The sequence below is a fragment of the Erinaceus europaeus genome, chromosome 2 (assembly GCF_950295315.1).
Source record: "Erinaceus europaeus chromosome 2, mEriEur2.1, whole genome shotgun sequence".
In the NCBI taxonomy this organism is placed as follows: Eukaryota; Metazoa; Chordata; class Mammalia; order Eulipotyphla; family Erinaceidae; genus Erinaceus; species Erinaceus europaeus.
Window position 1 is genome coordinate 37,567,977 of NC_080163.1, and position 23,007 is coordinate 37,590,983.

Genomic DNA, 23,007 nt, shown 5'->3' on the forward strand with positions numbered 1-23,007 from the left:
CAGCTAAATAAAGGTACATAAATTAACCTCTTTTATTAAGTGAAGAGATACATTAAGTACACAAAAGCAAACCATTTATTACCTATCACCTAACTTTCTTTTTATTTGAAGTGTTTCTCATTCATGATAGATTGTTTTCGGCACCCTTATGCCACATGTTTTCATGTTAATGGCTGAGTTTTTTTTTTTTTTTTTACATGCAGGAGGTGTAGTTTTCTTCATATCAGATTGCTGATTATAAAAAGATGGACATACATGTGGGGTAAATGTCTTTTTTAATTGAAAAGTTAACACAAACTATCTCACTGTACTTCTCAAAAAAAAAAAAATTCTTAGTAGTAACTAAGAAAATGCAAAAACAAGTTCTCATATCCAATTAAGGGATCCCTTCTACATAAGCTAATCAAGACCAAGGGAGCTTCTTGACTTCAGGAAGTTAGAAGCCATCCTACTAAGCCCACTTAGAATATTTAACAAATAGTCTTTTCCCACTTTTCAGTTAATGAATAAAAATCCTATGCAGTTAATTCTAATTCAGAATTTTTTTTTTTGCAAGTTGCTTTTATTTACAATGTCAACTTTTTAAAAGATCAGGTCACTAAAGTTAACTGGACAATAAACCAGGCAGAAATTGCTTTACAAAAAGAGGGGAAGCCCAAAATGCCACTTTCTCTAGAGAACCCACAGTTAAGTTTTATTCAGAACAAAGAAAAAAAAAAAAGAAAACTTTTGATCATACTATGAAAAACTCAGCCGTAAGTCTGGAATCTGTACTCAAAACTACACATGCAAAGACGACAATACTCTGCTAATACAATTGATTTGCTGCTGCATTTGTCTACTGTTTGTCTAATATTAACAATTATAAACAGAGCAGTGCAACTAGTATTTGGAACAATCCTTACAGTGTTACAGTGTCAGGCACAGCATTTCACTTCTCTTCACACCACTGGTTCTCTTTGCGTACCTAAAAGAAATAATATATCTGTAAGGAACTCCCTTAAGTCTTCCCTAATGATTCAGTCTACCTAAATGATTCATCAGTAGCTTGTTAGGTAGTCAGATAGGAATAAACTAAAAAGCTGTTAAGTTCCAGATTAAGAGTACCATTCCTGGGCCAGAGAGATGGCTCACAAGGTGAGTGCTCTACCATGCATGTGCCCTTATTTGAGCCTTGGTCCCACATGGGAGGTGCTCTGGTATCTATTTTTTTCTTTTTAAATATTTTATTTATTTTCCTTCTTTGTTGCCCTTGTTTTTATCATTGTTGTGGTTATTATTGTTATTGATGTTGTTGCCAGAAAGGACAGAGAAATGGAGAGGAAAGGAAGCAAGTGGGAGAGAAAGATCGACACCTGCAGACCTGCCTCACTGCTTGTGAAGCGACTCCCCTGCAGGTGGGGAGCCAGGGGCTTGAACCGGGACTTTTGTGTCAGTCCTTGGGTTTCACGTCATATGCGCTTAACCCACTGCACTACAGCCTGACCCCTGGTATTTTTCCCACTCTATCTAGCTGGCATGTTGAGGATTTTAGTTGTCAGAATCAGTATTCTGTGAGTCACGTACCTGGGCTTCTTCTTCTTCAGTAAAATCATTTTTTATATTGAAGGTCTTACGAATCTCCTCAGGAGTTTTCCCCTTGATCATATTGGCAACAGTCTTGCAAGTGACATCAAGCAGACCTTTAATGTCTAAGTAGTTTGCAGCCTGTGAAATGATTGATGTTTCATTAAAATATATGTTTTAAACTAAACCCAAAGCTAGCAACTGACAATCCATACGTCCACTTCATTGTTATACGTCTCTAACAAGTATTTGTGGTTGTTTTTAAAAAGTACATTACGGGAGTCAGGCAGTAGCGCAGCAGGTTAAGTACACGTGGCGCAAAGCACAACGACCGGCATGAGGATCCCGGTTCCAGCCCCCAGCTCCCCATCTGCAGGGGAGTCACTTCACGGGCGGTGAAGCAGGTCTGCAGGTGTCTATCTTTCTCTCCCCGTCTTCCCCTTTTCTCTCTGTCCTATCCAACGACGACATCAATAACAACAATAAGACAAAAGGAAATAAATATTTTTAAAAAACTACATTACCTCAGTTGTTAAAGGGTTAGCAGTACTGGCAGGTAGGGGCACGCATATGCGTGCATGTATTATTGTGTATGCCCAAGCACATGTCAAATCTTGGGGGGGGGGGACACCAGGAATATTATAGCCATGCAGGCTCCAAGTCCTAACAATAAGTCTGGTGGCAGGAGAAGAAAAAAAGACTTTTCTGAAAGAACCAGCTATAGGTTCTTTTATCACCTCTAAACTCCTGTTTCAGTCTGAATTCTGCTTTTCTCCCTTTTTTTCAGATTTATTATAGCCGAGGAAGTAGTGCCTAAAAGAATGGAATTAAAGGTAAGAGCAGTGGCCCAGGAGGTCAGGCAGTAGATAAAAGCACTGAACTCTAAACATGAGGCCCTGAATTCAACCCCCAACATGAAATGTCACAATACTCTGATTCTCTCAAATATTGAGAAAAAGAACCAGAGTACCACTCTGATATATAAAATGTAGGAGATTGAATTTATGCTCTCATGGAGAGTTTAACAATGCCCCATGGGCCACTGCTCTTTTAATTTCATTCCTACAGGCTTAATTTCCTTGCCCTTTTTAAATTCTTTGATATTTTACTGGTTTCATAAGGTAAACTTTAGGATCACTGACTTGAGACTTCTCTTGTTGCCAGTAGCTCTCACGTGTCACTAATTTTATTCAAAATATTTTACCTGCATCTCAGATTGTCTCATTTTTGTTCAGTGTGAAATACTTTCAAATTATTTAACACTTAACTATGTGTCAGTAGTAACATTACGTGGTTTCTTGTTTCTTCAGATTCATGGTTTACTGAGGGAAGTGTGATGTTTAGTTTTATAAAAATTGCAGATTACAGACAGGGGAGGACAGGGGTAGATAGCATAATGGTTATGCAAAGAGACTCTCATGCCTAAGGCTCCAAAGTTCCAGGTTCAATTCCCTGCACCACCATAAGCCAGAGCTGCTCAGTGCTCTGGTAAAAAAACAAAAAAATTAAAAAATTATATATATATATATTACAGATTTCCCAGACAATTTTATGTTGATAGTCTCTACTGCAGAGATGAAAAAGTTGACCCGTGGAGAGATTACTCAAAGGTAGTATCAAACATGTGTCAGGCCCCATCACACTGCATTAAAACAAACCTATTTTAACAAAGACTTATTTGTTTTTCCATTAATGTTGAATTGAATTTTTTTCCACCCTATAGATGTGAGGGTGCATACACTTAAAGTGAGTTTTCTGTAGATAGCACAACTAAGTCTTGCCTAAATAAACTAGACAATCCATACCACTTAATGTCTGAGTTCAGGGACTGCAGTATGTACATCTAGTACTAGAGTGGTGTTCTGGCTTTTCTCAAATACACAAAACTATTTCATATGAAACAGAAATCTAAAGCACATAAACATACCAGAATAAGTTCAAAAAGTGTTCCTTGGTCAACTTTCAGGAATTCTTGGTCCCAAACAGGGATATCATCTGTTCGCTTCTCTTTATTCTCATCATCCTCAGGAGGAGGAGGGTCATCCTTGTGGTGGGTGCACCACTGAATAACCTATAATAACAAAAGTTCTTTCCTCTGTGGCATTTTGTCACACAATACTTATAACATTGCTGGGGAAAAGTTATTCTTTAATTGGGCTAAGAACTAATTAGAGGTCGGTTGAATAATCAAGTTGGGGGTGGGAAAGATAGCATAATGGTTATGTAAATAAGACACACACCTGAGGCTCTAAGGTCCCCCAGACCACCACTACTATAAACCAGAGCTTCAGCAGAGCTCTGATAAAACAAAACAAAAATAATCAAGTTGGTAATGAAGCTTAATGATTAAAAATGTTCACAACCCTAGACTGTGGACAATCCTAAGTAAAGCAAATCAGACAGATTATTGTATTTGAAGATTCAAAAAGCTCCTGATAATTTCTTGACCTTTTCACTAAGACCAAATGTAAAAAACATCTGTACAAAAGAGATATAGTCTCCAGGACAGTAAATGGAAAAATAACTGTTAACATGTAGAATCAACAATGAGTGGCCTTACAGAATATAACATGGTATTAGGATGTATGTGGTCCAGGAGGTGGCACAGTGGATAAGAATATAGAACGCAGGTGGTAAATAGGTATTTGCTGTATTTATGTATGCTTACATTAATGATGGAGCTATGATTTTGTTCTCAGAAATGTCATTAGATAATTTTCTAATAGCCAGTTTGGGGGTGAGTATTAAAAATATGCGGTATATGTGACCCAAGAGATGTTTCAGTGGATAAAGCATTACACTCAAGCATGACATCCAAAGTTTAATCTCTGGCACTGTGTGTTCCAGAGTGATGCTCTAGTTCTCTCTCCTCCCTTTCTCATAAATATACTTTTAAAAATATGCAATATAGTTACTACCTCATGCCAAGGTCAAGAAAAAACAAAATGAAACTGCTTGTGCTCAACGAAACAATCTTTGATTGTACAGGAAGCCAAGTGGAGTCAATCATCATCTTTAAGTCAAATCCATCTCCTCAATGTGGAAATGTCTGTTTCTTTAGATGATTATCGATTCAATGGCTGGCTCTGTTTAGGAGCCATGTAACCTAAAATCCTACTCAATGTGAAGACTTTGTATGCTTAGAAACAAGGTACGGTGATCATCTGATAAAAACAAAGGCCCCATTCTTGTCCTCAAGGTTCATGTAATACCCACTTACTGAACAATACAAAAAAAAGTTCTTTTCCCCCAAAAAGCTTATGATTAACATTTCAGTAATAATAATGTGCTAATACAAAAGATTTAACAACTTAAATATTCATCAAGTCTGGGTAAAGAACACTAGAACAAATATTTAGAATCATAGTCATACTATGTAGAATTTTCCTAAATTTATTAATTAATGAGGTTGGAGGGAAGAGAACCAGAACATCACTGGCACAGAGGATTGATACTGTACCTCATGCTTGTAAGTTCAGTGCTTTATCCACTGTGCCACCTCCTAATACACTGTTTAGAATTTTTTAAATAGCTGATTATCAATATAGAAAGGGCAAAAGAATACTGTTAAATGACAAAAAATACATATAAAAGTATATAGCTAGCTACTTTACCTTTTTTAATATTGCTGCATTAACATTTGGTAGGGGAACTGGATCATCATCTCCTTCATCATCCATTCCTAAATCTAAGAAAACAAAAAAGGTTAGTTTTCAAACCAAATGGGGTCATCCTTCAGTTTTAGTAAGACTAAGAAAGGTGCCAAAAAAAATTCTTTTAGGTGGTGGTAGATAGCATAATGGTTATGCAGACTCACGATGCTCTAAAGTCCCAGCTTTAATCCCCCATACCACCATTAACCAGAGCTGAGCAATGCTCTGGTAAGGAGGGAAAAAAAATCCTTTTAACAGTTATTAGCAATTATGAAGATTAGAGGTGAAGGGAAGGGGTAGACAGCATATGGTTATGCAAATACTCATGTCTGAGGCTGTGAGGTCTCAGGTTCAATCCCCTGCAGCCACCGTTAAGTCAGAGCTGAGCAATGCTCTGGTGTCTCTTATCTCTCTTAAGTAAAAGATTTGAGTCTCTCATATATACCAGGTCTTATCCTTTGCAAATTCAGCAATGTACTATGGTAGATGGAATAATTAAATTAATATTTCTCTGGTGTGGGCTGATAACATGATAGTCATGCAAAGAGACTCTCATACCTGAGGCTCTGAAGTCCTAGGTTCAATTTCCCTGTACCACCATAAATCAGAGCTGAGTAGTGCTCTGACAGAAAAAAAAAAAATTCAGGGAAATCTAAGCGAAAGTAAAGGCAAGTAAAATGGCCACTTGATCAAAATATCTGATGTTTTGAAAACACTATGAAGTTAACCAGATAAAATAATACAGTGAAAAAAAAAACACTGTGAAATCTAGTTTTTAGAGCAGATTCAGCAAGGGAAAAAGAACAGATGAAATCAGTTAACAGGTTACCAGCTACTAGTAGTACTCGGGCTATATTTTAACTACTATAATGGGAAAAAAAAGTAAAGAACATAGGGAAATGAGGGAAACAAACTATGGAGTTGGCACAAGATGGTAACTAATCACAAGATGGTAACTTCAGCAAGACTTATAGTTATCGAAGAAATAGTACAATTCTGTATGCATTTTAAAGATGGAGTGCCAACAGATGGGAAACAGAATGTTTATGATATGAGGAACTGAATAGATGAAATTGCCATTGGAGTTGCCACTAACTGAAATAGAGATGAAGACAAGAGAAACTCAGAGGAAGGAACTCAGTAAGTCTAGCTTGCTAAGTGCCAGAGTGATGCTCTGTTTCTTTTTTTAATCTCGTCTCTGAATCAATAAATAAAATATTTTAAAATAAAAAACAAAGTAATAAAATGGGGCATGAGTAGATAGAATAATGGTTATGCTGGGGGTCAGGCGGTAGCACAGCGAGTTAAGCACATTTGGCGCAAAGCTCAAGGACCGAGTAAGGATCCCAGTTCAAGCCTCCTGATCCTCACCTGCAGGGGAGTCACTTCACAGGCGGTGAAGCAGGTCTGCAGGTGTCTATCTTTCTCTCCTCTCTGTCTTCCCCTCCTCTATTTCCCTCTGTCTTAACAATATCAATAATAACTGCAACAAGAATAAAAAAACAAGGACAACAAAAGGGAAAATAAATAAATATAAAAAAATTATATTAAAAAGTCCCAATACACCAGATGAGGAAATAACTCACCTTAGTATTCAAACCTTGGCACATACTCAGTTCTAGACATTATGAACCCTTTATTATTATTTCAGTTTTTCAGCTTTGTGTTGGGGCATTCTTACAAACACACCACAATAAGCATATTCTAAGGCTAAAATTTGGATATTCCCTCACATGACAACATGAAGGTTACTGAGCTTAGCAAGCAGTTCAGTGGAGTGGGAAAGAATGGTATCTTAATTCTTGTTTTGTTGTTGTTGGATAGGACTGTCATATGTTTTACATTGGTTTGTTCTAGCCCTCCCCCGCCAAGAGAATTAGATCAGTCCTGTTAATTTCGCGGGCCCGCTTGGCCCCGCCCCTAGAAAACCCGCCAGAGTTCCAGAGTGACAGAGTTCCTGAGTTCCAGAGTAAGAGAGAGTGCTTGCGCCACCGCAAAGAGACAGCAGAGTTCTGTTTGGTCATTAGTTTGGTTTAGTTTATGAATCGTTGTTCCTGAATAAAGAAATACAGCTTCCCTGCCCAGCCGTTGTCTCCGCGTCTCTGTTGCCCGCCCGTGAAGCTAGCCCGGCCAGCTAGAGCCTCCGAAAATTTTTAACAACATAGGACAGAGAGAAATAGAGAGAGGAGGGGAAGACAGAGAGGGGGAGAGAAAGAGAGACACCCGCAGACCTGCTTCACCGCCTGTGAAGCGACTCCCCTGCAGGTGGGGAGCCGGGGGCTCGAACTGGGATCCTTACGTGGGTCCTTGCGCTTTGTGTCACATGAGCTTAACCCGCTGCGCTACCACCTGACTCCTGGTATCTTAATTCTTTTATTAAATGAGTTACTCATTTCCCCAACTTTCCACATTCCCACCACTGTATCTTCTCACAATCTCATGTCAGCCTAGAGTTAAACCATAAAATGGCAATTTTAATTCGGATAAAGTTACTTATACTTTCCCTAAGCTAGTATGATTATTTTTTTCCTTTTCAGTGTCAGGGAATGAACTCAGGGTCTCACACATGTACCTCCTGGGTAAAACCGCTTCATAATTTATTTTTATTTTATTTTTTTTACCCTCATTTTTTTTTTTTTGCCTCCAGGGTTATCAATGCACTACAAATCCACTGCTCTTGGAGGCTATTTTTTCACTTTTGTTGCCTTTGTTGTTTATCATTGTTGTTGTTGGATAGGACAGAGAAATTGAGAGAGATGGGGAAGACAGAGAGGGGAGAGAAAGATAAGACATCTGCAGATCTGCTTCACTGCTATGAAGCGAACCCCCTGCAGGTAGGGAGCCGAGGTTTTGAACAGGGATCTGTCTGTACGCACGTCCTTGTCTGTGCTTTACACCATGTGCGCTTAACCCACTTCATATTTTATTAAGGGGGAAGGTCACAAAACCACTCTACCATCCACTGAGATTGCTGGTGCTCTCCATATGGTGCTGGAGGGGGCTCGAATTCTGGATCAATAGGTGCATGTTCTACTAGGTGAGCTATCTCCCAGCCCCTGACACATATGTCAGAGGAAAGTTATATTCTGTATTTGGAAAAATTAAAATCAGAAGAAACAATATACAAAAACCAACATTTTGACTCAAATATTATGGGAAATAAGGCTTAAGTCACATTAAAAATAGTGTGAGGGGGAGTCAGTTGGTAGTTAAGTGCAGGCGGCACAAAGCGCAAGGACCAGTGGAAGCATCTTGGTTCGAGCCCCTGGCTCCCCACCTGTAGGCGCATCACTTCGGTGAAGCAGGTCTGCAGATGTCAATCTTACTCTTCCCCTGTCTTCCCCTCCTCTCTCCATTGCTGTCCTATCCAACAACGACAACAAAAATAATTACAACAATAAACCAACAAGGGCAACAAAAGGGAATTAATAAATATTAAAAAAAATAGTGAGGGAATTGGGGAGACAGCATTTCGGTTATACAAAAGAAAATTAAGTAAAAAATGCTAGGTTATGCAAATAGACTTTCATGCCTGAAGCATCAAAGGCTTCAGATTCAATCTGCAGCACCATCCTAAGTCAGAATTGAACAATATATATATACACACACACACATATATGGGGTAGTGGCACAACTGGTTGGGTGCATGTTACAGTGCACAAGGACCCAGATTCAAGCCCTCGTTCCCCACCTGCAGGGGGAAAGCTTCACAAGTGGTGAAGCAGGGCTACAGATATCTGTCTCTCTCGCTATCACTCCCTTCTCAATTTCTGGCTGTCTCTATCCAATAAATAAATAATGATAATAAAAACAATTTTAAAAGGAGGGGCTGGGAAAATAGCATAATGGCTATGCAAAGAAATTTTCAGGTCTGAGGGTCCAAGGTCCCAGGTTCAATCGATATCATCCATAAACCAGATCTGAGTAGTGCTCTGGTCCCTCTCATTCTCTCTCCCTGATGTCTTTCTCTCTGTATCTCATTAAAATAAATACTTTTTTTAAGTAAAAAAAAGAAAGTTTCTCTTGATGCAGTACCTCTCCTCATTCCTTCACACACACACACACACACACACACACACACACACACACACACACACACACACACACTCTCTCTCTCTCATTCTCTCTCTCTGATATAAAGGATTATTTTTTTATTATTATTTCTATCAGAGCACTGCTCAGCTCTGGCTTATGGTGGTATAGGAGATTGAACTTGAGACCTTGTAGTCTCCAGCAGGAAAGTATCTTGCTTATCTCCACAAGTGGTACAAGGGACCTGAACCTGGGTCCTTGAGCATTTTACCAGGTACACTACCACCCGACCCCCTCAAGGACTTCTAGAAACAAACAAAAAAGTATCCTAGTACTACACCCTGGACCTTAACAAATCAATTAATCTACATGTATACAAGCCAAGATTTTTATTTCTGATTGTCCTGTGACAATTTCCTGATTGTCCTGTTACAATTTTTGTTTTTCTTTTTTTAAAATTGTTTTATTTATTAGAGGGAAATTGAGAGGGGAGGGGGAGGCAGAGGGGGAAGAGACAGAGAGACAACTGCAGACCTGCTTCACCACTCATGCTTTCCCCCTGCAGGTGCTTGAACCTGGGACCTTGTGCACTATAATATGTGTGCTTAACCAGGTACGCCACCTCCTGGCTCCAATTTTTGTTTTTCTTTTCTAAATATTTATTTATTTATTCCCTTTCGTTGCCCTTGCTTTATCGTTGTTACTGATTATCATCGTTGTTGGATAGGACAGAGAGAAATGGAAGGAGAAGGGGAAGGCAAAGGGGGAAAGACACCTGCAGACCTGCTTCACTGCCTTTGAAGCGAATCCCCTGCAGGTGGGGAGCCAGGGGCTCGAACAGGGATCTTTCACGCTGGTCCTTGCACTTTGCGTCACGTGTGCTTAACTCACTGCCCAACTCCCCAATTTTTGTTTTTCTAAATCACACGCACAAACACCAAAACCTGCTACAGATGCAAAACAAGGAAACCGTAAGTTGCCAAATTCAATAGTTTACAGTTCTCAAGAAATCAGAATTCTATATAAACCAGTGGCACTTAAAGCATTTCATTTTTGATGCCCTAATACTAGAGAGGGAAAGAATCATTTAATTGTTGCTATCAGCTCGCTTGTTTTGGTGACCTGGAGTGGAAACTATCAACTGTCCAATTCTTGTATTTACAAATGCCTCTTTGAAGCAGCAAAGGACAGATTAGTGTGCCAGGCACCAACTAAGATGAAATGAAAGAACACTTTCATTACCAAAGCTCATACTCAGGAATCAACGTGTTATCAGTTTCTATTATCTTCTAGATAAAACCTTACTTGCCTTTGGGGATACTTGAATTTCTTTCACTCTTTAATAGTGATCACAGTAAATTTGATGAAAAGTGACTATGGGACGTACCAAGGGGTTTACAACTATCTGTGTGTGTGTTACCAGGACACCGGACTTTAAGTGCTACATGATTAGTTGTCCATCACCAAAAAAGGAAATACATGTTTAGCTTTTACAGCAAACACAAGCACCTGATCAGAGAACAGAAGACATACCTTCTGCAATTCAGTTTGTCTTTACCACACTTGCTATCTACTATTAGAAATCCTCTGGGAGTGTGGTCCAGGAGGTGGCGCAGTGGTAAAGCTTTGGACTCTCAAGCATGAGGTCCTGAGTTCTATCCCCGGCAGCACATGTGCCAGAGTGATGTCTGGTTCTTTCTCTCTCCTATTCTTTCTCAGGAAGGAAGGAAGGAAGGAACGAAGGAAGGAAGGAAGGAAATCCTCTGAGAGTCGGGCAGTAGCGCAGTGGGTTAAGCGCATGTGGTGCAAAGCACAAGGACCGGCGTAAGGATTCCGGTTTGAGCCCCTGGCTCCCCACCTGCAGGGGAGTCACTTCACAGGCAGTTAAGCAGGTCTGCAGGTGTCTTTCTCTCCCCTTGTCTTCCCCTCCTCTCTCCATTTCATTTCTCCCTGTCCCATCTAATGACATCAATAACAATAACTACAACAATAAACAAGGGCAACAAAAGAGAAATAAAAATAATTGAAAGAAATCCTCTAGGGCGGGGGAGACAGCATAATGGTTATGCAAACAGACTCTCATGCCTGAGGCTCCTAAGTCCCAGGTTCAATCCCCCGCCCCACCATAAACCAGAGCTGAGCAGTGTTCTGGTGGGTGTGTGTGGGGGTGTGTGTGTGTGTGTCTTCATCTCTCCCAAAAATAAAATTAATAAAAAATTTTTTTAAAAAAAGGAAAAAAGAAATCCTCTAAGCTCTCCCAACTGTGAAATCCTATGTGACCAGTCTGCAGTACATGCCATCTAGTAATCATTATGGTCACCTCAAAATAGTCTTCTCTTAGACTCCACAAATCTTAGTACAGATTCTTGACAACTTTTGAATTCTATTCTCTTACTGCCACCCCCCTGCCCAGACCTCAAGGTGGTTCCTGCCAACCTCTTTTATAGATTCATACACCCACAACCTATCATACAAAGTCTATCTCCTGCAGTCTACATACAATTCACATATGAGGACATACATAGCCAAATATCTACTAGATTTGTACAAAGATCTTTTAAAGGAATCTCAAACATAACATGTTCAAGCTGGAAGTTTTCTTCTCCATTACACTCAAACCTGTTCTTCAGCTCCACCAACAATCTTATCCCCCTCTAATAACACCTAACTGCAAAATTCTCAAGTTTACTTTCTCTAAGAATATTCCAAAAACATCCTAATCTTAATAGATGTGAAACATTACCTAATATGCAACCTCTCCATAAAACCTGGGAAAAAAAAAAACTGTGATGGTACTACAGTATCACTTAGCACACAACTCTATTAATGCTCTGATTATTCCACATAACAGTTTGCCTTCTTAAATATCTTCCCTTCCCAATTTATAAATTCTTCATGTACAAGATTAGAGACAGAAAGAACACAGCACCAAAGCTTCGTTCAGTGGGGTGAGGGCTGGTCTCCAAACAGGGTCACGCACATGGTAAATCAGCAACTATTCAAGTGAGCTAACTAGCCTTCCCAGCAGTTTATAGCTACTACTTTACACATAACTCTTTACTATATATATATCTCAGATCTTCCCTACATAAAAACTACTGAGGGACAGGGGATATAGCTCAGTGAGACAGTACATGGCTCCCATGTATGAGCCCCTGCGTTTGATCAGGCACCATAAAAACACACAATACACATACCTTTGATACATGAGTTCTGAAAATTATTATTACTAAGTAGACTTCTCCATCAATACTAGACACTGATTTGTGCTAGACAATGATTTGCACGACACCATACACTGTCAATATCCACTAACCCACTGGTATTACTAAAAAGACATCTATGCTCCAAGAAGGATGAGAGGACCTAGTGGGGGCTGTATTGTTATATGGGAAACTGGGGAATGTTATGCATGTACAAACTATTGTTATTTACTGTTGAATGTAAAACATTAATTCCCCAATAAATAAATTTTAAAAGACATCTATGTTAATTAACACATAAAAGTTTCAACATATTTAAGAGCCTTTTTTTTGGTCTCCTTTTTTGTGCTGCACATATGCTCTACAGCAGTTTCAAAGGCAAATGACAAAGGGAAAACAATTTTAAAAAGGGAACCTACTTAGTTTACAATCTACTCAGCTTACTTTCTGTTAAACAAGGTGTCTCATCTTGTTACTATTTAAGAAGTTATTTCCTTTCCAAAGGCTTTAATCATTATAATTTGTGAGACAAACTTATTATTTAGAAACAATAACCAGTTATTAACTGAAGCTCAGAAAATCATTTCAATAATGTCATTCAGGAAGTGGCGCAGTGGATAAGGCATCGGGCTCTCAAGATGAGGTCCTGAGTTCAACCCCTGGCAACCCCACATGTACCAGAGTGATGTTTCTCTGTCTCCTATCTTTCTCATTAATAAATAAAATATTAAAAAAAGAAAATCATTTCATTATCTTTTTTTTTTTCGCCTTCAGGGTTACGGCAGGGGCTAGGTGTCTGCATTAGAAATGCACAGCTCCTGAAGGTCATTTTTCCCATTCATTGCCCTTGTTGTTGTTATTGTTATTGGATAGGACAGAGAGAAATCGAGAGAGGAGGGAAAGACAGACAGGTGGAGAGAAAGATAAGACACCTGCAGACCTGCTTCACTACTTGTGAAATGACTCCCCCACCCTGCAGGTGGGGAGCCAGGGGCTCAAACTAGGATCGTTGCATTCATTGGTCTTTGCACTTTGCACCACGTGTGCTTAACCCAGTGTGCTACCACTGGCCCCCTTCTCAGTTAATAAGCAAACCACCCCATTAATTCCAGAAATGTAGAAAAAATTACCTATATCAGAACACAATACTTGCCTAGAGTGGAAAGTAAACTTTATCCCTTCATTCTAAGTAACACTTTAGCTCTAGCTTATGGTGGTGCAAGGGACTGAACCTAGGTCTTGACGCCTTAGGCATGAGAGTCTCTTTGCATAGCCACTATGCTATCTACCCCGCACTGGTTTAATTAATTATTTATTCATTCATTTATTGGGGTAGGGGGTGCCAGAGCACTGAACCAGGAACTTCACACATATAAGCACAGTATACTCTGCTGAGCCACTTTCCTAGTAATTGGAACACTTTATGAGAAGACTGTTACTTGTATAAATTTGATTTTTCCAGATTACCTCAAATTGGATTATTTCTTCCCTGTACCCTTGATTCAAGCTTTAAAAACAAACAAATCCACCTTTATATAGCACAGGTGATACAGAGGATGAAATGTTGGATTCTCAAGCATGAGGTCCTAAATTCAATCCCCAGCATCACATATACCGGAGCATATGATGTGTTCTCTCTTTCTCCCTCCGTCCTTCCCTCTCCCCTCTCAATGAATTTTTTTTTTTTTAATTTACCTTCCAACATGGTCTTGATAGTCACAGACTGTTTGGCAATTTCCACATCAACTTCAAATATTTCTCCATCAGAACTCTGCAACTTAATTGAAGGCATCTAAAAAAAAGCATAAATTTGTATTTGTAAGACATGAAGTTCATAAGAGATGTCACACTAGTCTGTAGGTATAGCCTTTTTTTTTTCAATTTATTTTCCCTTTTGTTGCCCTTTTTGTTTTATTGTTGTAGTTATTACTGTTGTTGATGTCATTGTTGTTGTATAGGAGAGCGAAATGGAGAGGAGAGGAAGACAGGGGGGAGAGAAAGACAGACACCTGCAGACCTGCTTCACCACCTATGAAGACTCCCCTGCAGGTGGGGAGCCAGGGCTCAAACCGGGATCCTTAAGCCTGACCTTGCACTTTGCACCATGTGCACTTAACTTGCTGCGCTATAGCCCGACCCCCTAAGGTATAGCCTTAAGTATAAAATCCCAAGGAATTGTAGCATACATCCCTGAAGAAAACACACATGCCTAAGTGGTCAGTCACAGGCTACCACAGGTGCTACTCTAAAAATATTTTTTCAGGGGCAGGAGAGATAGCATAGTAGTTATGCAGAAGGCTTTCATGCCTGAGGATCGGTCCTTTGTACCACCATAAGCCAGAATTGAGAAGTACTCTGATTAAAAAAAATAAATTCAGAGTGTAAGTCAAACAGGAGATTTCAATGCCTACTGAACTAAGAAAAAAAAATTATATATATATAAATAAATAAATATACATATATATATAAATACATATATATATATATATATATAGTAGGGTCCCCAGCAGTAGCGCAGCAGGTTAAGCGCAAGGACCCACGTAAGGATCCTGGTTTGAGCCCAACAACATCAATAACAACAATAACTACAACAACAGTAAAACAAGGACAACAAAAGGGAAAATAAATAAAAATAATAAAAAATAAAAGATTTAAGGATGAGCAGTCATTAACTTAACACCCTCAACCAATAAGGAACTATAACTGTCCAGGTGTCCCAGTTTGAGATCTTCTGCCAAAACCTACTACTTTGGCCAAAAATGTATTTATTAACTAAGATTAACTGTGAGCCATGAGGGAAATTACCTCTTACATAACATTAAGCAATTACCTTCAAATGACTTGGGTTCTGGTAGAAAAAACCACCACCAAATTACAAGTTCTAAGCCAGCAAATTCTTGCCACCTTCCATTCTTGGTTGAGCTGTGGGCGCTAAAGGCCAATTTAAGAGCTCTTCATATTTTAAGGCCTATATTTCTGAGGTATTCATAATTATCTAATTATCATGATGTGACTATTAACTTGCAAGTGTAAAACTTGTGTGGCCCAGGAGGTGGCAGAACAGTAGTAGAGTACTGGACTTACAAGTGTGAGGTCCTGAGTTTGAGCACCAGCACCACATATATCAGTGTATGCTCTGCCCACCTCCTGTACTCATGTATGAAATACACCTTTAAAAAAAAAAAAAAAGGACTTGACATTTAAAACATTAGTTGCACCTATATTTGTCTCAAGACACATTAAGTCAATTAAAAATATTTGTTCAGCTTTTCCCAATTATCTTCATCCCCTGGAGTGACAAATTAGGAAAAGAAAAAAAAAAAAAAAACTATGTTTCTCTTATTTTTTTACCAAAGCACTGCTCAGCTCTGGCTGAAGATGGTGCATGGGATTGAACCTGGGACTTTTAAGCCTCAGGCAAGAGTCTCTTTGCATAACCATTATGTTATCTACCCCCCCCCCCCCCCCCACACACACACACACAATGTATCTAAAGCAGCCACTGAAATACCCAGCTTTCACTCACAATGGTTGGGGAGAACTAGATTTCACTTTTCAGTTCACAAATATGTCTACTTCTCCCTAAGGCTTAGGGTTTGTGCCAATGATGCGGTTGCCCTGCTCAATGAAGAAGCGCCCAGGGGGAAGGCCCCTCCCTGTGACAAGGCAACAAAAGGCATCTCCAAAAGATATTTTCATGTAAGCCCAATTTTTAACTGTGCTTTTTCTGTTATTTTATTTATTATTGGATACAGACAGAAATTGACAGGGAAGGGGAAAACAGAGTGGGGAAAAGAGAGGTACCTGCAGCCCTGCTTCACTACTTGTGAAGCTTCCCCCTGCAGGTGGGCTATGTGCTTTTTTATTCCATCCTACTGTGGAATAACAGTACAAGTCTGGAGAAGCTGATTGTCTCTCTCTCTCCCCCTCTCTGTCTTCCCCTTCTCTCGATTTTTCTCTGTCCTATCCAACAACAATGACAGTAATAATAACAATAACACCAATAAACAAGGAAAAAAGGGAAAAAGATTTAAAAAAAAAAACGGGGAGGGGTTTGGAGATAGCATAATGGTTATGCAAAGAGTTTCTCATGCCTGAGGCTCCAAAGTCCCAGATTCAATTCCCCACACCACCATAAACCAGAGCTGAGCAGTGCTCTGGTAAAAAAAAAAAAAAAAAAAAAAACAAGATCTCTGCTTAGTCATAGCCAAATTCCTGTATTAGGTTACTCTTCTGTGAGTTGAGTTCTTATTAAATAGCAGGAAGGCAATCGGTTAATCTGTAATTCGATGACTGTAATCCTAGACTGAATAGTCAAAAGAACCGTTTTTTAGCGTTATACGACTGCAATTAACTACAAGCTTCAGATAATGATTTTTTTAATGGATCCAAAGTTTTGACTGGACGTACTTTCAAGACATTCCTTAGGCTCCTGCTCTTTGGATATTAAGCCAAATTTCATTCGGCTTCTGCGCCTATAAATTGCTTAGGGGTCCTGAACGTACTTAAAACTTCCCTCCCTGGCTGTCACAGACCGGGGTTCTATCGGTCACAAAAGGTCACAAGCGTGTGAATTAAAAGGGACCAGACATCCCGATCCCTTTTTGCAGAGGTGGAGGCGTCTGCGCTGCTCTGTGACACCGATAAAACCTATTGTTAAGCTCTGATGACACCTCACGACCCTCCCCCGCCAAGTGTCCCCTTGGAGTGAATCCAAGCAAGCGACCATCTTATCTCTTTAAAAAAAAAATCAGATGCCTCAAGCCTGCATGGAGTCAGGGCATCTGTGTCACAGCCACCACAAGTGAAGACGACATGACGAGAGACGTATTACTGCACGAGGGGCCGGCGGCAAAGACTCAGGCCCTGAGGGTTCACGGAGCCCGGGGGCCGCCGCCAGGTGCGGGCGAGGGCGAGAGCCCAGAAGCCAACTTCCCCTCAGCGTCGTCGCCGCCGCCGCCACAACAAACACGGCCCCCGCCCACCTCCACACCAACCCCCGGACGCCCCCGGCCACGGGAGCCCCGGACCCCCCAGACCTCCCCGACGACCCCGTCACGGACGCCGCGGGTCCCCGGACGCCCAGGCCCAACACCCAGGAACGCCCCGGGCCCAGCCTGGGCCTGGTCTCCCAGCCCTGCGGGAGAGGACGCTCACCCCGCGCACCCGCGGCCCAGCTCCGAGGCTCGGCTCGCTCCTCCCCCTGTCCCGGCCTCCATGGGGCGTCGAGAGGACGCGCGGCCCGCAGCGACCTAACCCGGAGCAGCGGGGGAAACGCGAGTCCGGCCGCGACTCCCACAGAACTGGTCGGCAACGGGTCCCGCCGGGCCTGAGGGAAGGCCAGGCCCGAGTGCCTCCTACTTTTCGGGCAGGCCTGAGCCGCAACGGGGCGGCCTCCCATCACCCAGCCCACGGGCCAACGCCCTTTCAGCTCGACCCGTAGCTCTACTCACGGTGTTGGGTCTCCAGGAGCCTGCCGGCCGGAGGAGGACAAAAACGGAGCGGCGTCAAGAGAACTTGAAGAGAAAGACGAAGAACAAGGCTACTACAGTGGCGCGCAGCGGCTGGTGGCCTTTATAGGAGCAGGCGCCGGCACTGAGGACCCCGGGCCCCATGGCGTCACAGAGCCAGCGGGGCTGGCCGCCGAGATCGCCTGACGGGAGATGGAGGGAGCGTGGGGAGGGGAGAAACGGGAGGGGATGCACAAAGCGTTGGTGGGGCTTTGCAAGACTTAGAGGAGGCGGGTGCGGTGGGGCGGCTCTTCTTTCCTTTACCTTGGAAAGCGGGCTGTCGACAAAGCGGGACCCTGGGACTTGAGGCCTGCAAGGGTCCTTCAGGCAGAAGCTGTCCTAAGCCAAGTTAAAAGACTCCGGGCCCGACATGCCCAGAAACTAGCAGCGAGGGGCGGGGTGACTGGGAGGGGCTGAAACTCACTTTTCTGAGCCGAAGAGGGGCTCGGCTGGGAGGACGCACGGTGGTGAGCCTAGCAGTCACGCCCTGCTGAGATCACCTTGCGAGCATTGGTGTCCTGTGAACCTAACGCGATTGCCCGAGTGTCTGTTTGCCATTTCCTCCTCTGTATGTGAGGGAACTAAGTTCAGAAGGGCTCAATTTCAGAGCAAGGATTTGAACCTTTTTTTTTTTTTTATTTGACTTTATTTTTCACTAGAGCACTGCTCAGCTCTGACTTATGATGGTGGTGTTGGGGGGGGGGGCATTGAACGTGGGACTCAGGAGCCTCAGGCACGAGAGTCTCTTTGCAGAACTCCCGTCCTGAACCTTTTTATAACATAATCTGGTACTCATAACCCTTATCTGCTACCAGAGGTTTCTTTCTTCCTATTTTTAAAATAATTTTACTGGGAGTAGCGCAGCGGGTTAAGCGCAGGTGGCGCAAAGCGCAAGGATCGGCATGAGGATGCCGGTTCGAGCCCCCGGCTCCCCACCTGCAAGGGAGTCGCTTCACAGGCGGTGAAGCAGGTCTGCAGGTGTCTGTCTTTCTCTCTCCCTCTGTCTTCCCCTCCTCTCTCCATTTCTCTGTCCTATCTAACGACAACAATAATAACTACAGCAATGAAAAACAAGGGCAACAAAAGGGAAAATAAATAAATACAAAAAAACAAGTGCAACAAAAGGAAATAAATATAAAAATATTTTTAAAATTAAAATAAAAATAATTTTACTGAGGGGTTAGTGGCTTACAGTGAGGTTATTGACACGTGGGGTAAAATTTCTGGGGGCGGGTGGTGGTGTGCCTGGTTGAGTGAACCTTACAATGCGCAAGGACCCGGGTTTGAGCCCTTAGTCCTCACCTGCAGGAGGAAAGCTTTGCAAGTGGTGAAGCAGGGATACAAGTGTTTCTCTGTCTCTCTCCCTCTCTGTCACCCACTTCTCTCTTGACTTCTGGCTGTGTCTATCCAATAAATAAAAAATAATAATATTTTTTTAATTAAAAAATAATTTTAAAAAATTTCTCATTTCCCCATTTAGGTATCTACAAAATGTTACCCTGCCCCCCCCACTTAGGTTTTTTTCCATAATCATGTACCAAGACCCCCAAGACCCCAGACGCCCCCACCTTCCCCTGAGTCCTTTACTTTGGTGCAATACACCAAGCACAGTCCAAGTTTGTCTCCCCCCTTTTATGTTCTTGTTGCTCTTAAATTTCTTTCATATGTCTCTATATCTTTCTGCAGAGAGAGAAAGAGTAAGGAAGACCTCAACACTGAAGCTTCCTTCAATATGGTGGGAGCTGGGCTCAAACCCAAGTGGCTCAAATGGCAAAGCAACACACTATCCAAGTGAACTATTCCACCTAACCACTATGAGTTACTTGAAGAGGCCTCCCAGACAAAAATAACCATTGTTTCAGGGGTAACCTCCAAATTAGTCTGGCAGTGAGTATCCACTAAATCAGTAAACACACATTGAAAGGAAGTGGGGCGGGGGGGGGGGGCAATGAACCTGGGAGCTTTGGTCTAGCCTAGTAAGTAGTGTGTGCACTCTAGTGGGTGCACCACCACCATGCCTGTAGCCTTCTCAGAACTATTGTGAGAGACGGTCCTGGAAGGCTGTGATGGGGTCCTTAAGTTGAACTTAAATCTAAAGCAAAAGAGAAATCTGAGTAATAACCCCCCCCCCCCGCCCGCCTCTTTGTCCACAGCCTGTGGAACATTAGCACCACTCCCTCAGAGACTAAGGCGCCTGGATCACCTAACCAGCAGGCATGTGATGGTATTCCTGATGCCAGGGAGACAAAAGACACTTCCACACAGGGCCCCCTAAAGAAAACAGAGGCCTCCAAGTCTGAGGAGACGAGACTGGACAGAGAGGCCAAGCAGCTCCTAGGGTTACCATGTCTTTGTCTACAAGTCCTGGTGTCCAGTATCTGCCAGGTGCCACAGCTGATGGCAGAAAGATGAAAGAACCAACAGCTCTCACACTTTCTCCACAACGGTCCTGCATCTCAGTAACTGGAGCTTCAGCTCTCCTATGCATGTGGAATTCCTTTGCTCCCCAGTCCATGTAAATGGGGACTTTGCAAACTCCAGAGCATCCTAAGCAGAACTGACCAGTTCCAGGTCATTCTTCTAGCCCCACCATGTCAGTACAAAACCTGGCATAACATCTGTGTCTGTTTTTTCCAAATATGTCTGAGGATTTCCACTCCCCAAGAGGTTGTTGTTGTTGTTGTTAATGCCGTCATTGTTGGATAGGACAGAGAGAAATGGAGAGAGGAGGGGAAGACAGAGAGGGGGAGAGAAAGATAGATACCTGCAGACCTACTTCGCCGCCTGTGAAGCGACACGGCTCAAACTGGGAGCCTTATGCCAGTCCTTGTGCTTCACACCATGTGTGCTTCATCTGCTTAACCCACTGCGCTACCGCCTGACACCCCTTCACTTATTTATTTATTTATTTTAATTTCTTTATTGGGAAGTTAATGTTTTACATTCGACAGTAAATACAATAGTTTGTACATGGATACCATTTCTTAGTTTTCCATATAACAATACAACTTCCACTAGGTCCTCTGCCATCCTTCTTGGACCTGTATTCTCCCCACCCACCCACCCCGGAGTCTTTTACTTTGGTGCAATATGCCAATTCCAGTTCAGGTTCTACTTGTGTTTTATCTTCTGATCTTGTATTTCAACTTCTGCCTGAGAGTGAGATTATCCTATATTCAGCCTTCTGTTTCTGACTTATTTCACTTAACATGAATTTTTCAAGGTCCATTCAAGATCAGCTGAAAATGGTGAAGTCACCATTTTTTATAGCTGAGCAGTATTCCATATATAGACCACAACTTGCTCAGCCACTCATCTGGACACCTGGATTGCTTCCAGGTATTGGCTGTTACAAATTGTGCTATATGTATACTGATCTTTTTGGATGGGTGTGTTGGGTTCCTTAGGAATATTCCCAGGAGAGGAATTGCAGGATCATAGGGTAGGTCCATTTCTAGCCTTCTGAGAGTTCTCCAGACTGTTCTCCACAGAGGTTGGACCAATTGACATTCTCACCAGCAGTGCAGGAGGGTTCCTTTGACCCCACACCCTCTCCAGCATTTGCAGCTGTTACCTTTTCTGATGTATGACACTCTCACAGGTGTGAAGTGGTATCTTATTGTTATCTTTATTTGCATTTCTCTGACAAAGACTTGGAGCATTTTTTCATGTGTTTCTTAGCCTTTTTGATCTCTTCTGTGGTGAATATTCTGTCCATGTCATCTCCCCATTTTTGGATGGGGTTATTTGTTTTCTTGTTGAATTTGGCAAGTTCTTTATATATTCTGGTTATTAGCCTCTTGTCTGATGTATGGCATGTAAAGATCTTCTCCCATTCTGTGAGGGGGTCTCTTTGGGTAGTGGTTTATTTAGCTGTGCAGAAGCTTTTTAATTTGATGTAGTCCCATAGGTTTATGCTTGCCTTAGTCTTTTTTGCAATTGGATTCTTTTCATTGAAGATGTCTTTAAAATTTATGCAGAAAAGAGTTCTGCCAATATTTTCCCTCTAAGTATCTGCTAGTTTGTGGTCTAACATCCAAGTCCTTGATCCACTTGGAATTTACTTTTGTATTTGGTGAAATATAGTGGTTCAGTTTCATTCTTTTTAGTATATTATTTTTATTTATTTATTCCCTTTTGTTGCCCTCATTTTATTGTTGTAGTTACTGTTGTTGTTCTTGATGTCATTGTTGTTGGATAGGACAGAGAGAAATAGAGAGAGGAGAGGAAGACAGAGAGGGGTAGAGGAAGACAGACACCTGCAGACCTGCTTCACCACCTGTGAAGCAACTCCCCTGCAGGTGGGGAGCCAGGGGGCTTGAACCGGTATCGGTATCGTTGTGCTGGTCCATTAACGCTTTGCGCCACTTGCGCTTAACCCGCTGCACTACCACCAGCTCCCTCAGTTTCATTCTTCTGCATGTTTCAGCCCATTTTTTCCAACACCCCAAGAGTTTTTTTTCCAGAGCACTGCCTCAGGCATGAAAGTCTCTTTGCATAACCATTATGCTATACCCCCACCCTTGGTTTGGTTTTTCCAGAGCACTGCTCATTTCTAGTTTATGATAGTTCTAGAGATTGAACAGAGGACCTTAGAGCCTCAGGCATGAAAGTTTTTTGCTGACTCCCTGATTTGAGATTCTTGTTTTTCTTTTCTTTTTTATTTTATTTTATTTTTTTCTTCAGGGTTATTGCTGAGGCTCAGTGCCTGCAGTCTGAATCCACTGCTCCTGGAGGCCATTTTTTTCCCCTTTTGTTATCCTTGTTGTTGTAGCCTTGTTGTGGTTATTATTATTGTTGATGATGTCATTGTTGTTGGATAGAACAGAGAGAAATGGAGAGAGGAGGGGAAAATGGGGATGCCGGGGGGGAGAGAAAGACACCTGCAGACCTGCTTCACCGCCTATGTAGTGACTTCCCTGCAGGTGAGGAGCCGGGGGTTCAAACCCGGATCTTTAGCAGGTCCTTGCGCTTTTTGCCACGTGCGCTTAACCAGCTGCGCTACCACCCAACCCCCAAGATTCTTGTTTTTAAAGTACAGAC

At 41.9% G+C, this 23,007-nt stretch overlaps 1 protein-coding gene across 2 annotated transcripts; it reads right to left on the bottom strand.

The window, feature by feature from the left end:
- Positions 1–8: 8 nt before the first annotated feature.
- Positions 9–18,065, bottom strand: SKP1 (S-phase kinase associated protein 1). Of its 2 annotated transcripts, none has more exons than XM_007519909.3 (6): positions 17,908–18,065; positions 14,150–14,246; positions 5,181–5,254; positions 3,494–3,637; positions 1,567–1,707; positions 9–967 (listed from the first exon to the last, which is right to left on the bottom strand). In XM_007519909.3, exons 2-6 carry the CDS (start codon positions 14,244–14,246, stop codon positions 932–934), a joined length of 492 nt encoding a protein of 163 aa, XP_007519971.1. In that variant the 5' UTR covers positions 17,908–18,065; the 3' UTR covers positions 9–931. The 2 variants fall into 2 exon arrangements, with proteins under 2 accessions (XP_007519971.1, XP_060034257.1); XM_060178274.1 differs by lacking the exon at positions 17,908–18,065 and adding an exon at positions 17,612–17,629.
- Positions 18,066–23,007: the final 4,942 nt, after the last annotated feature.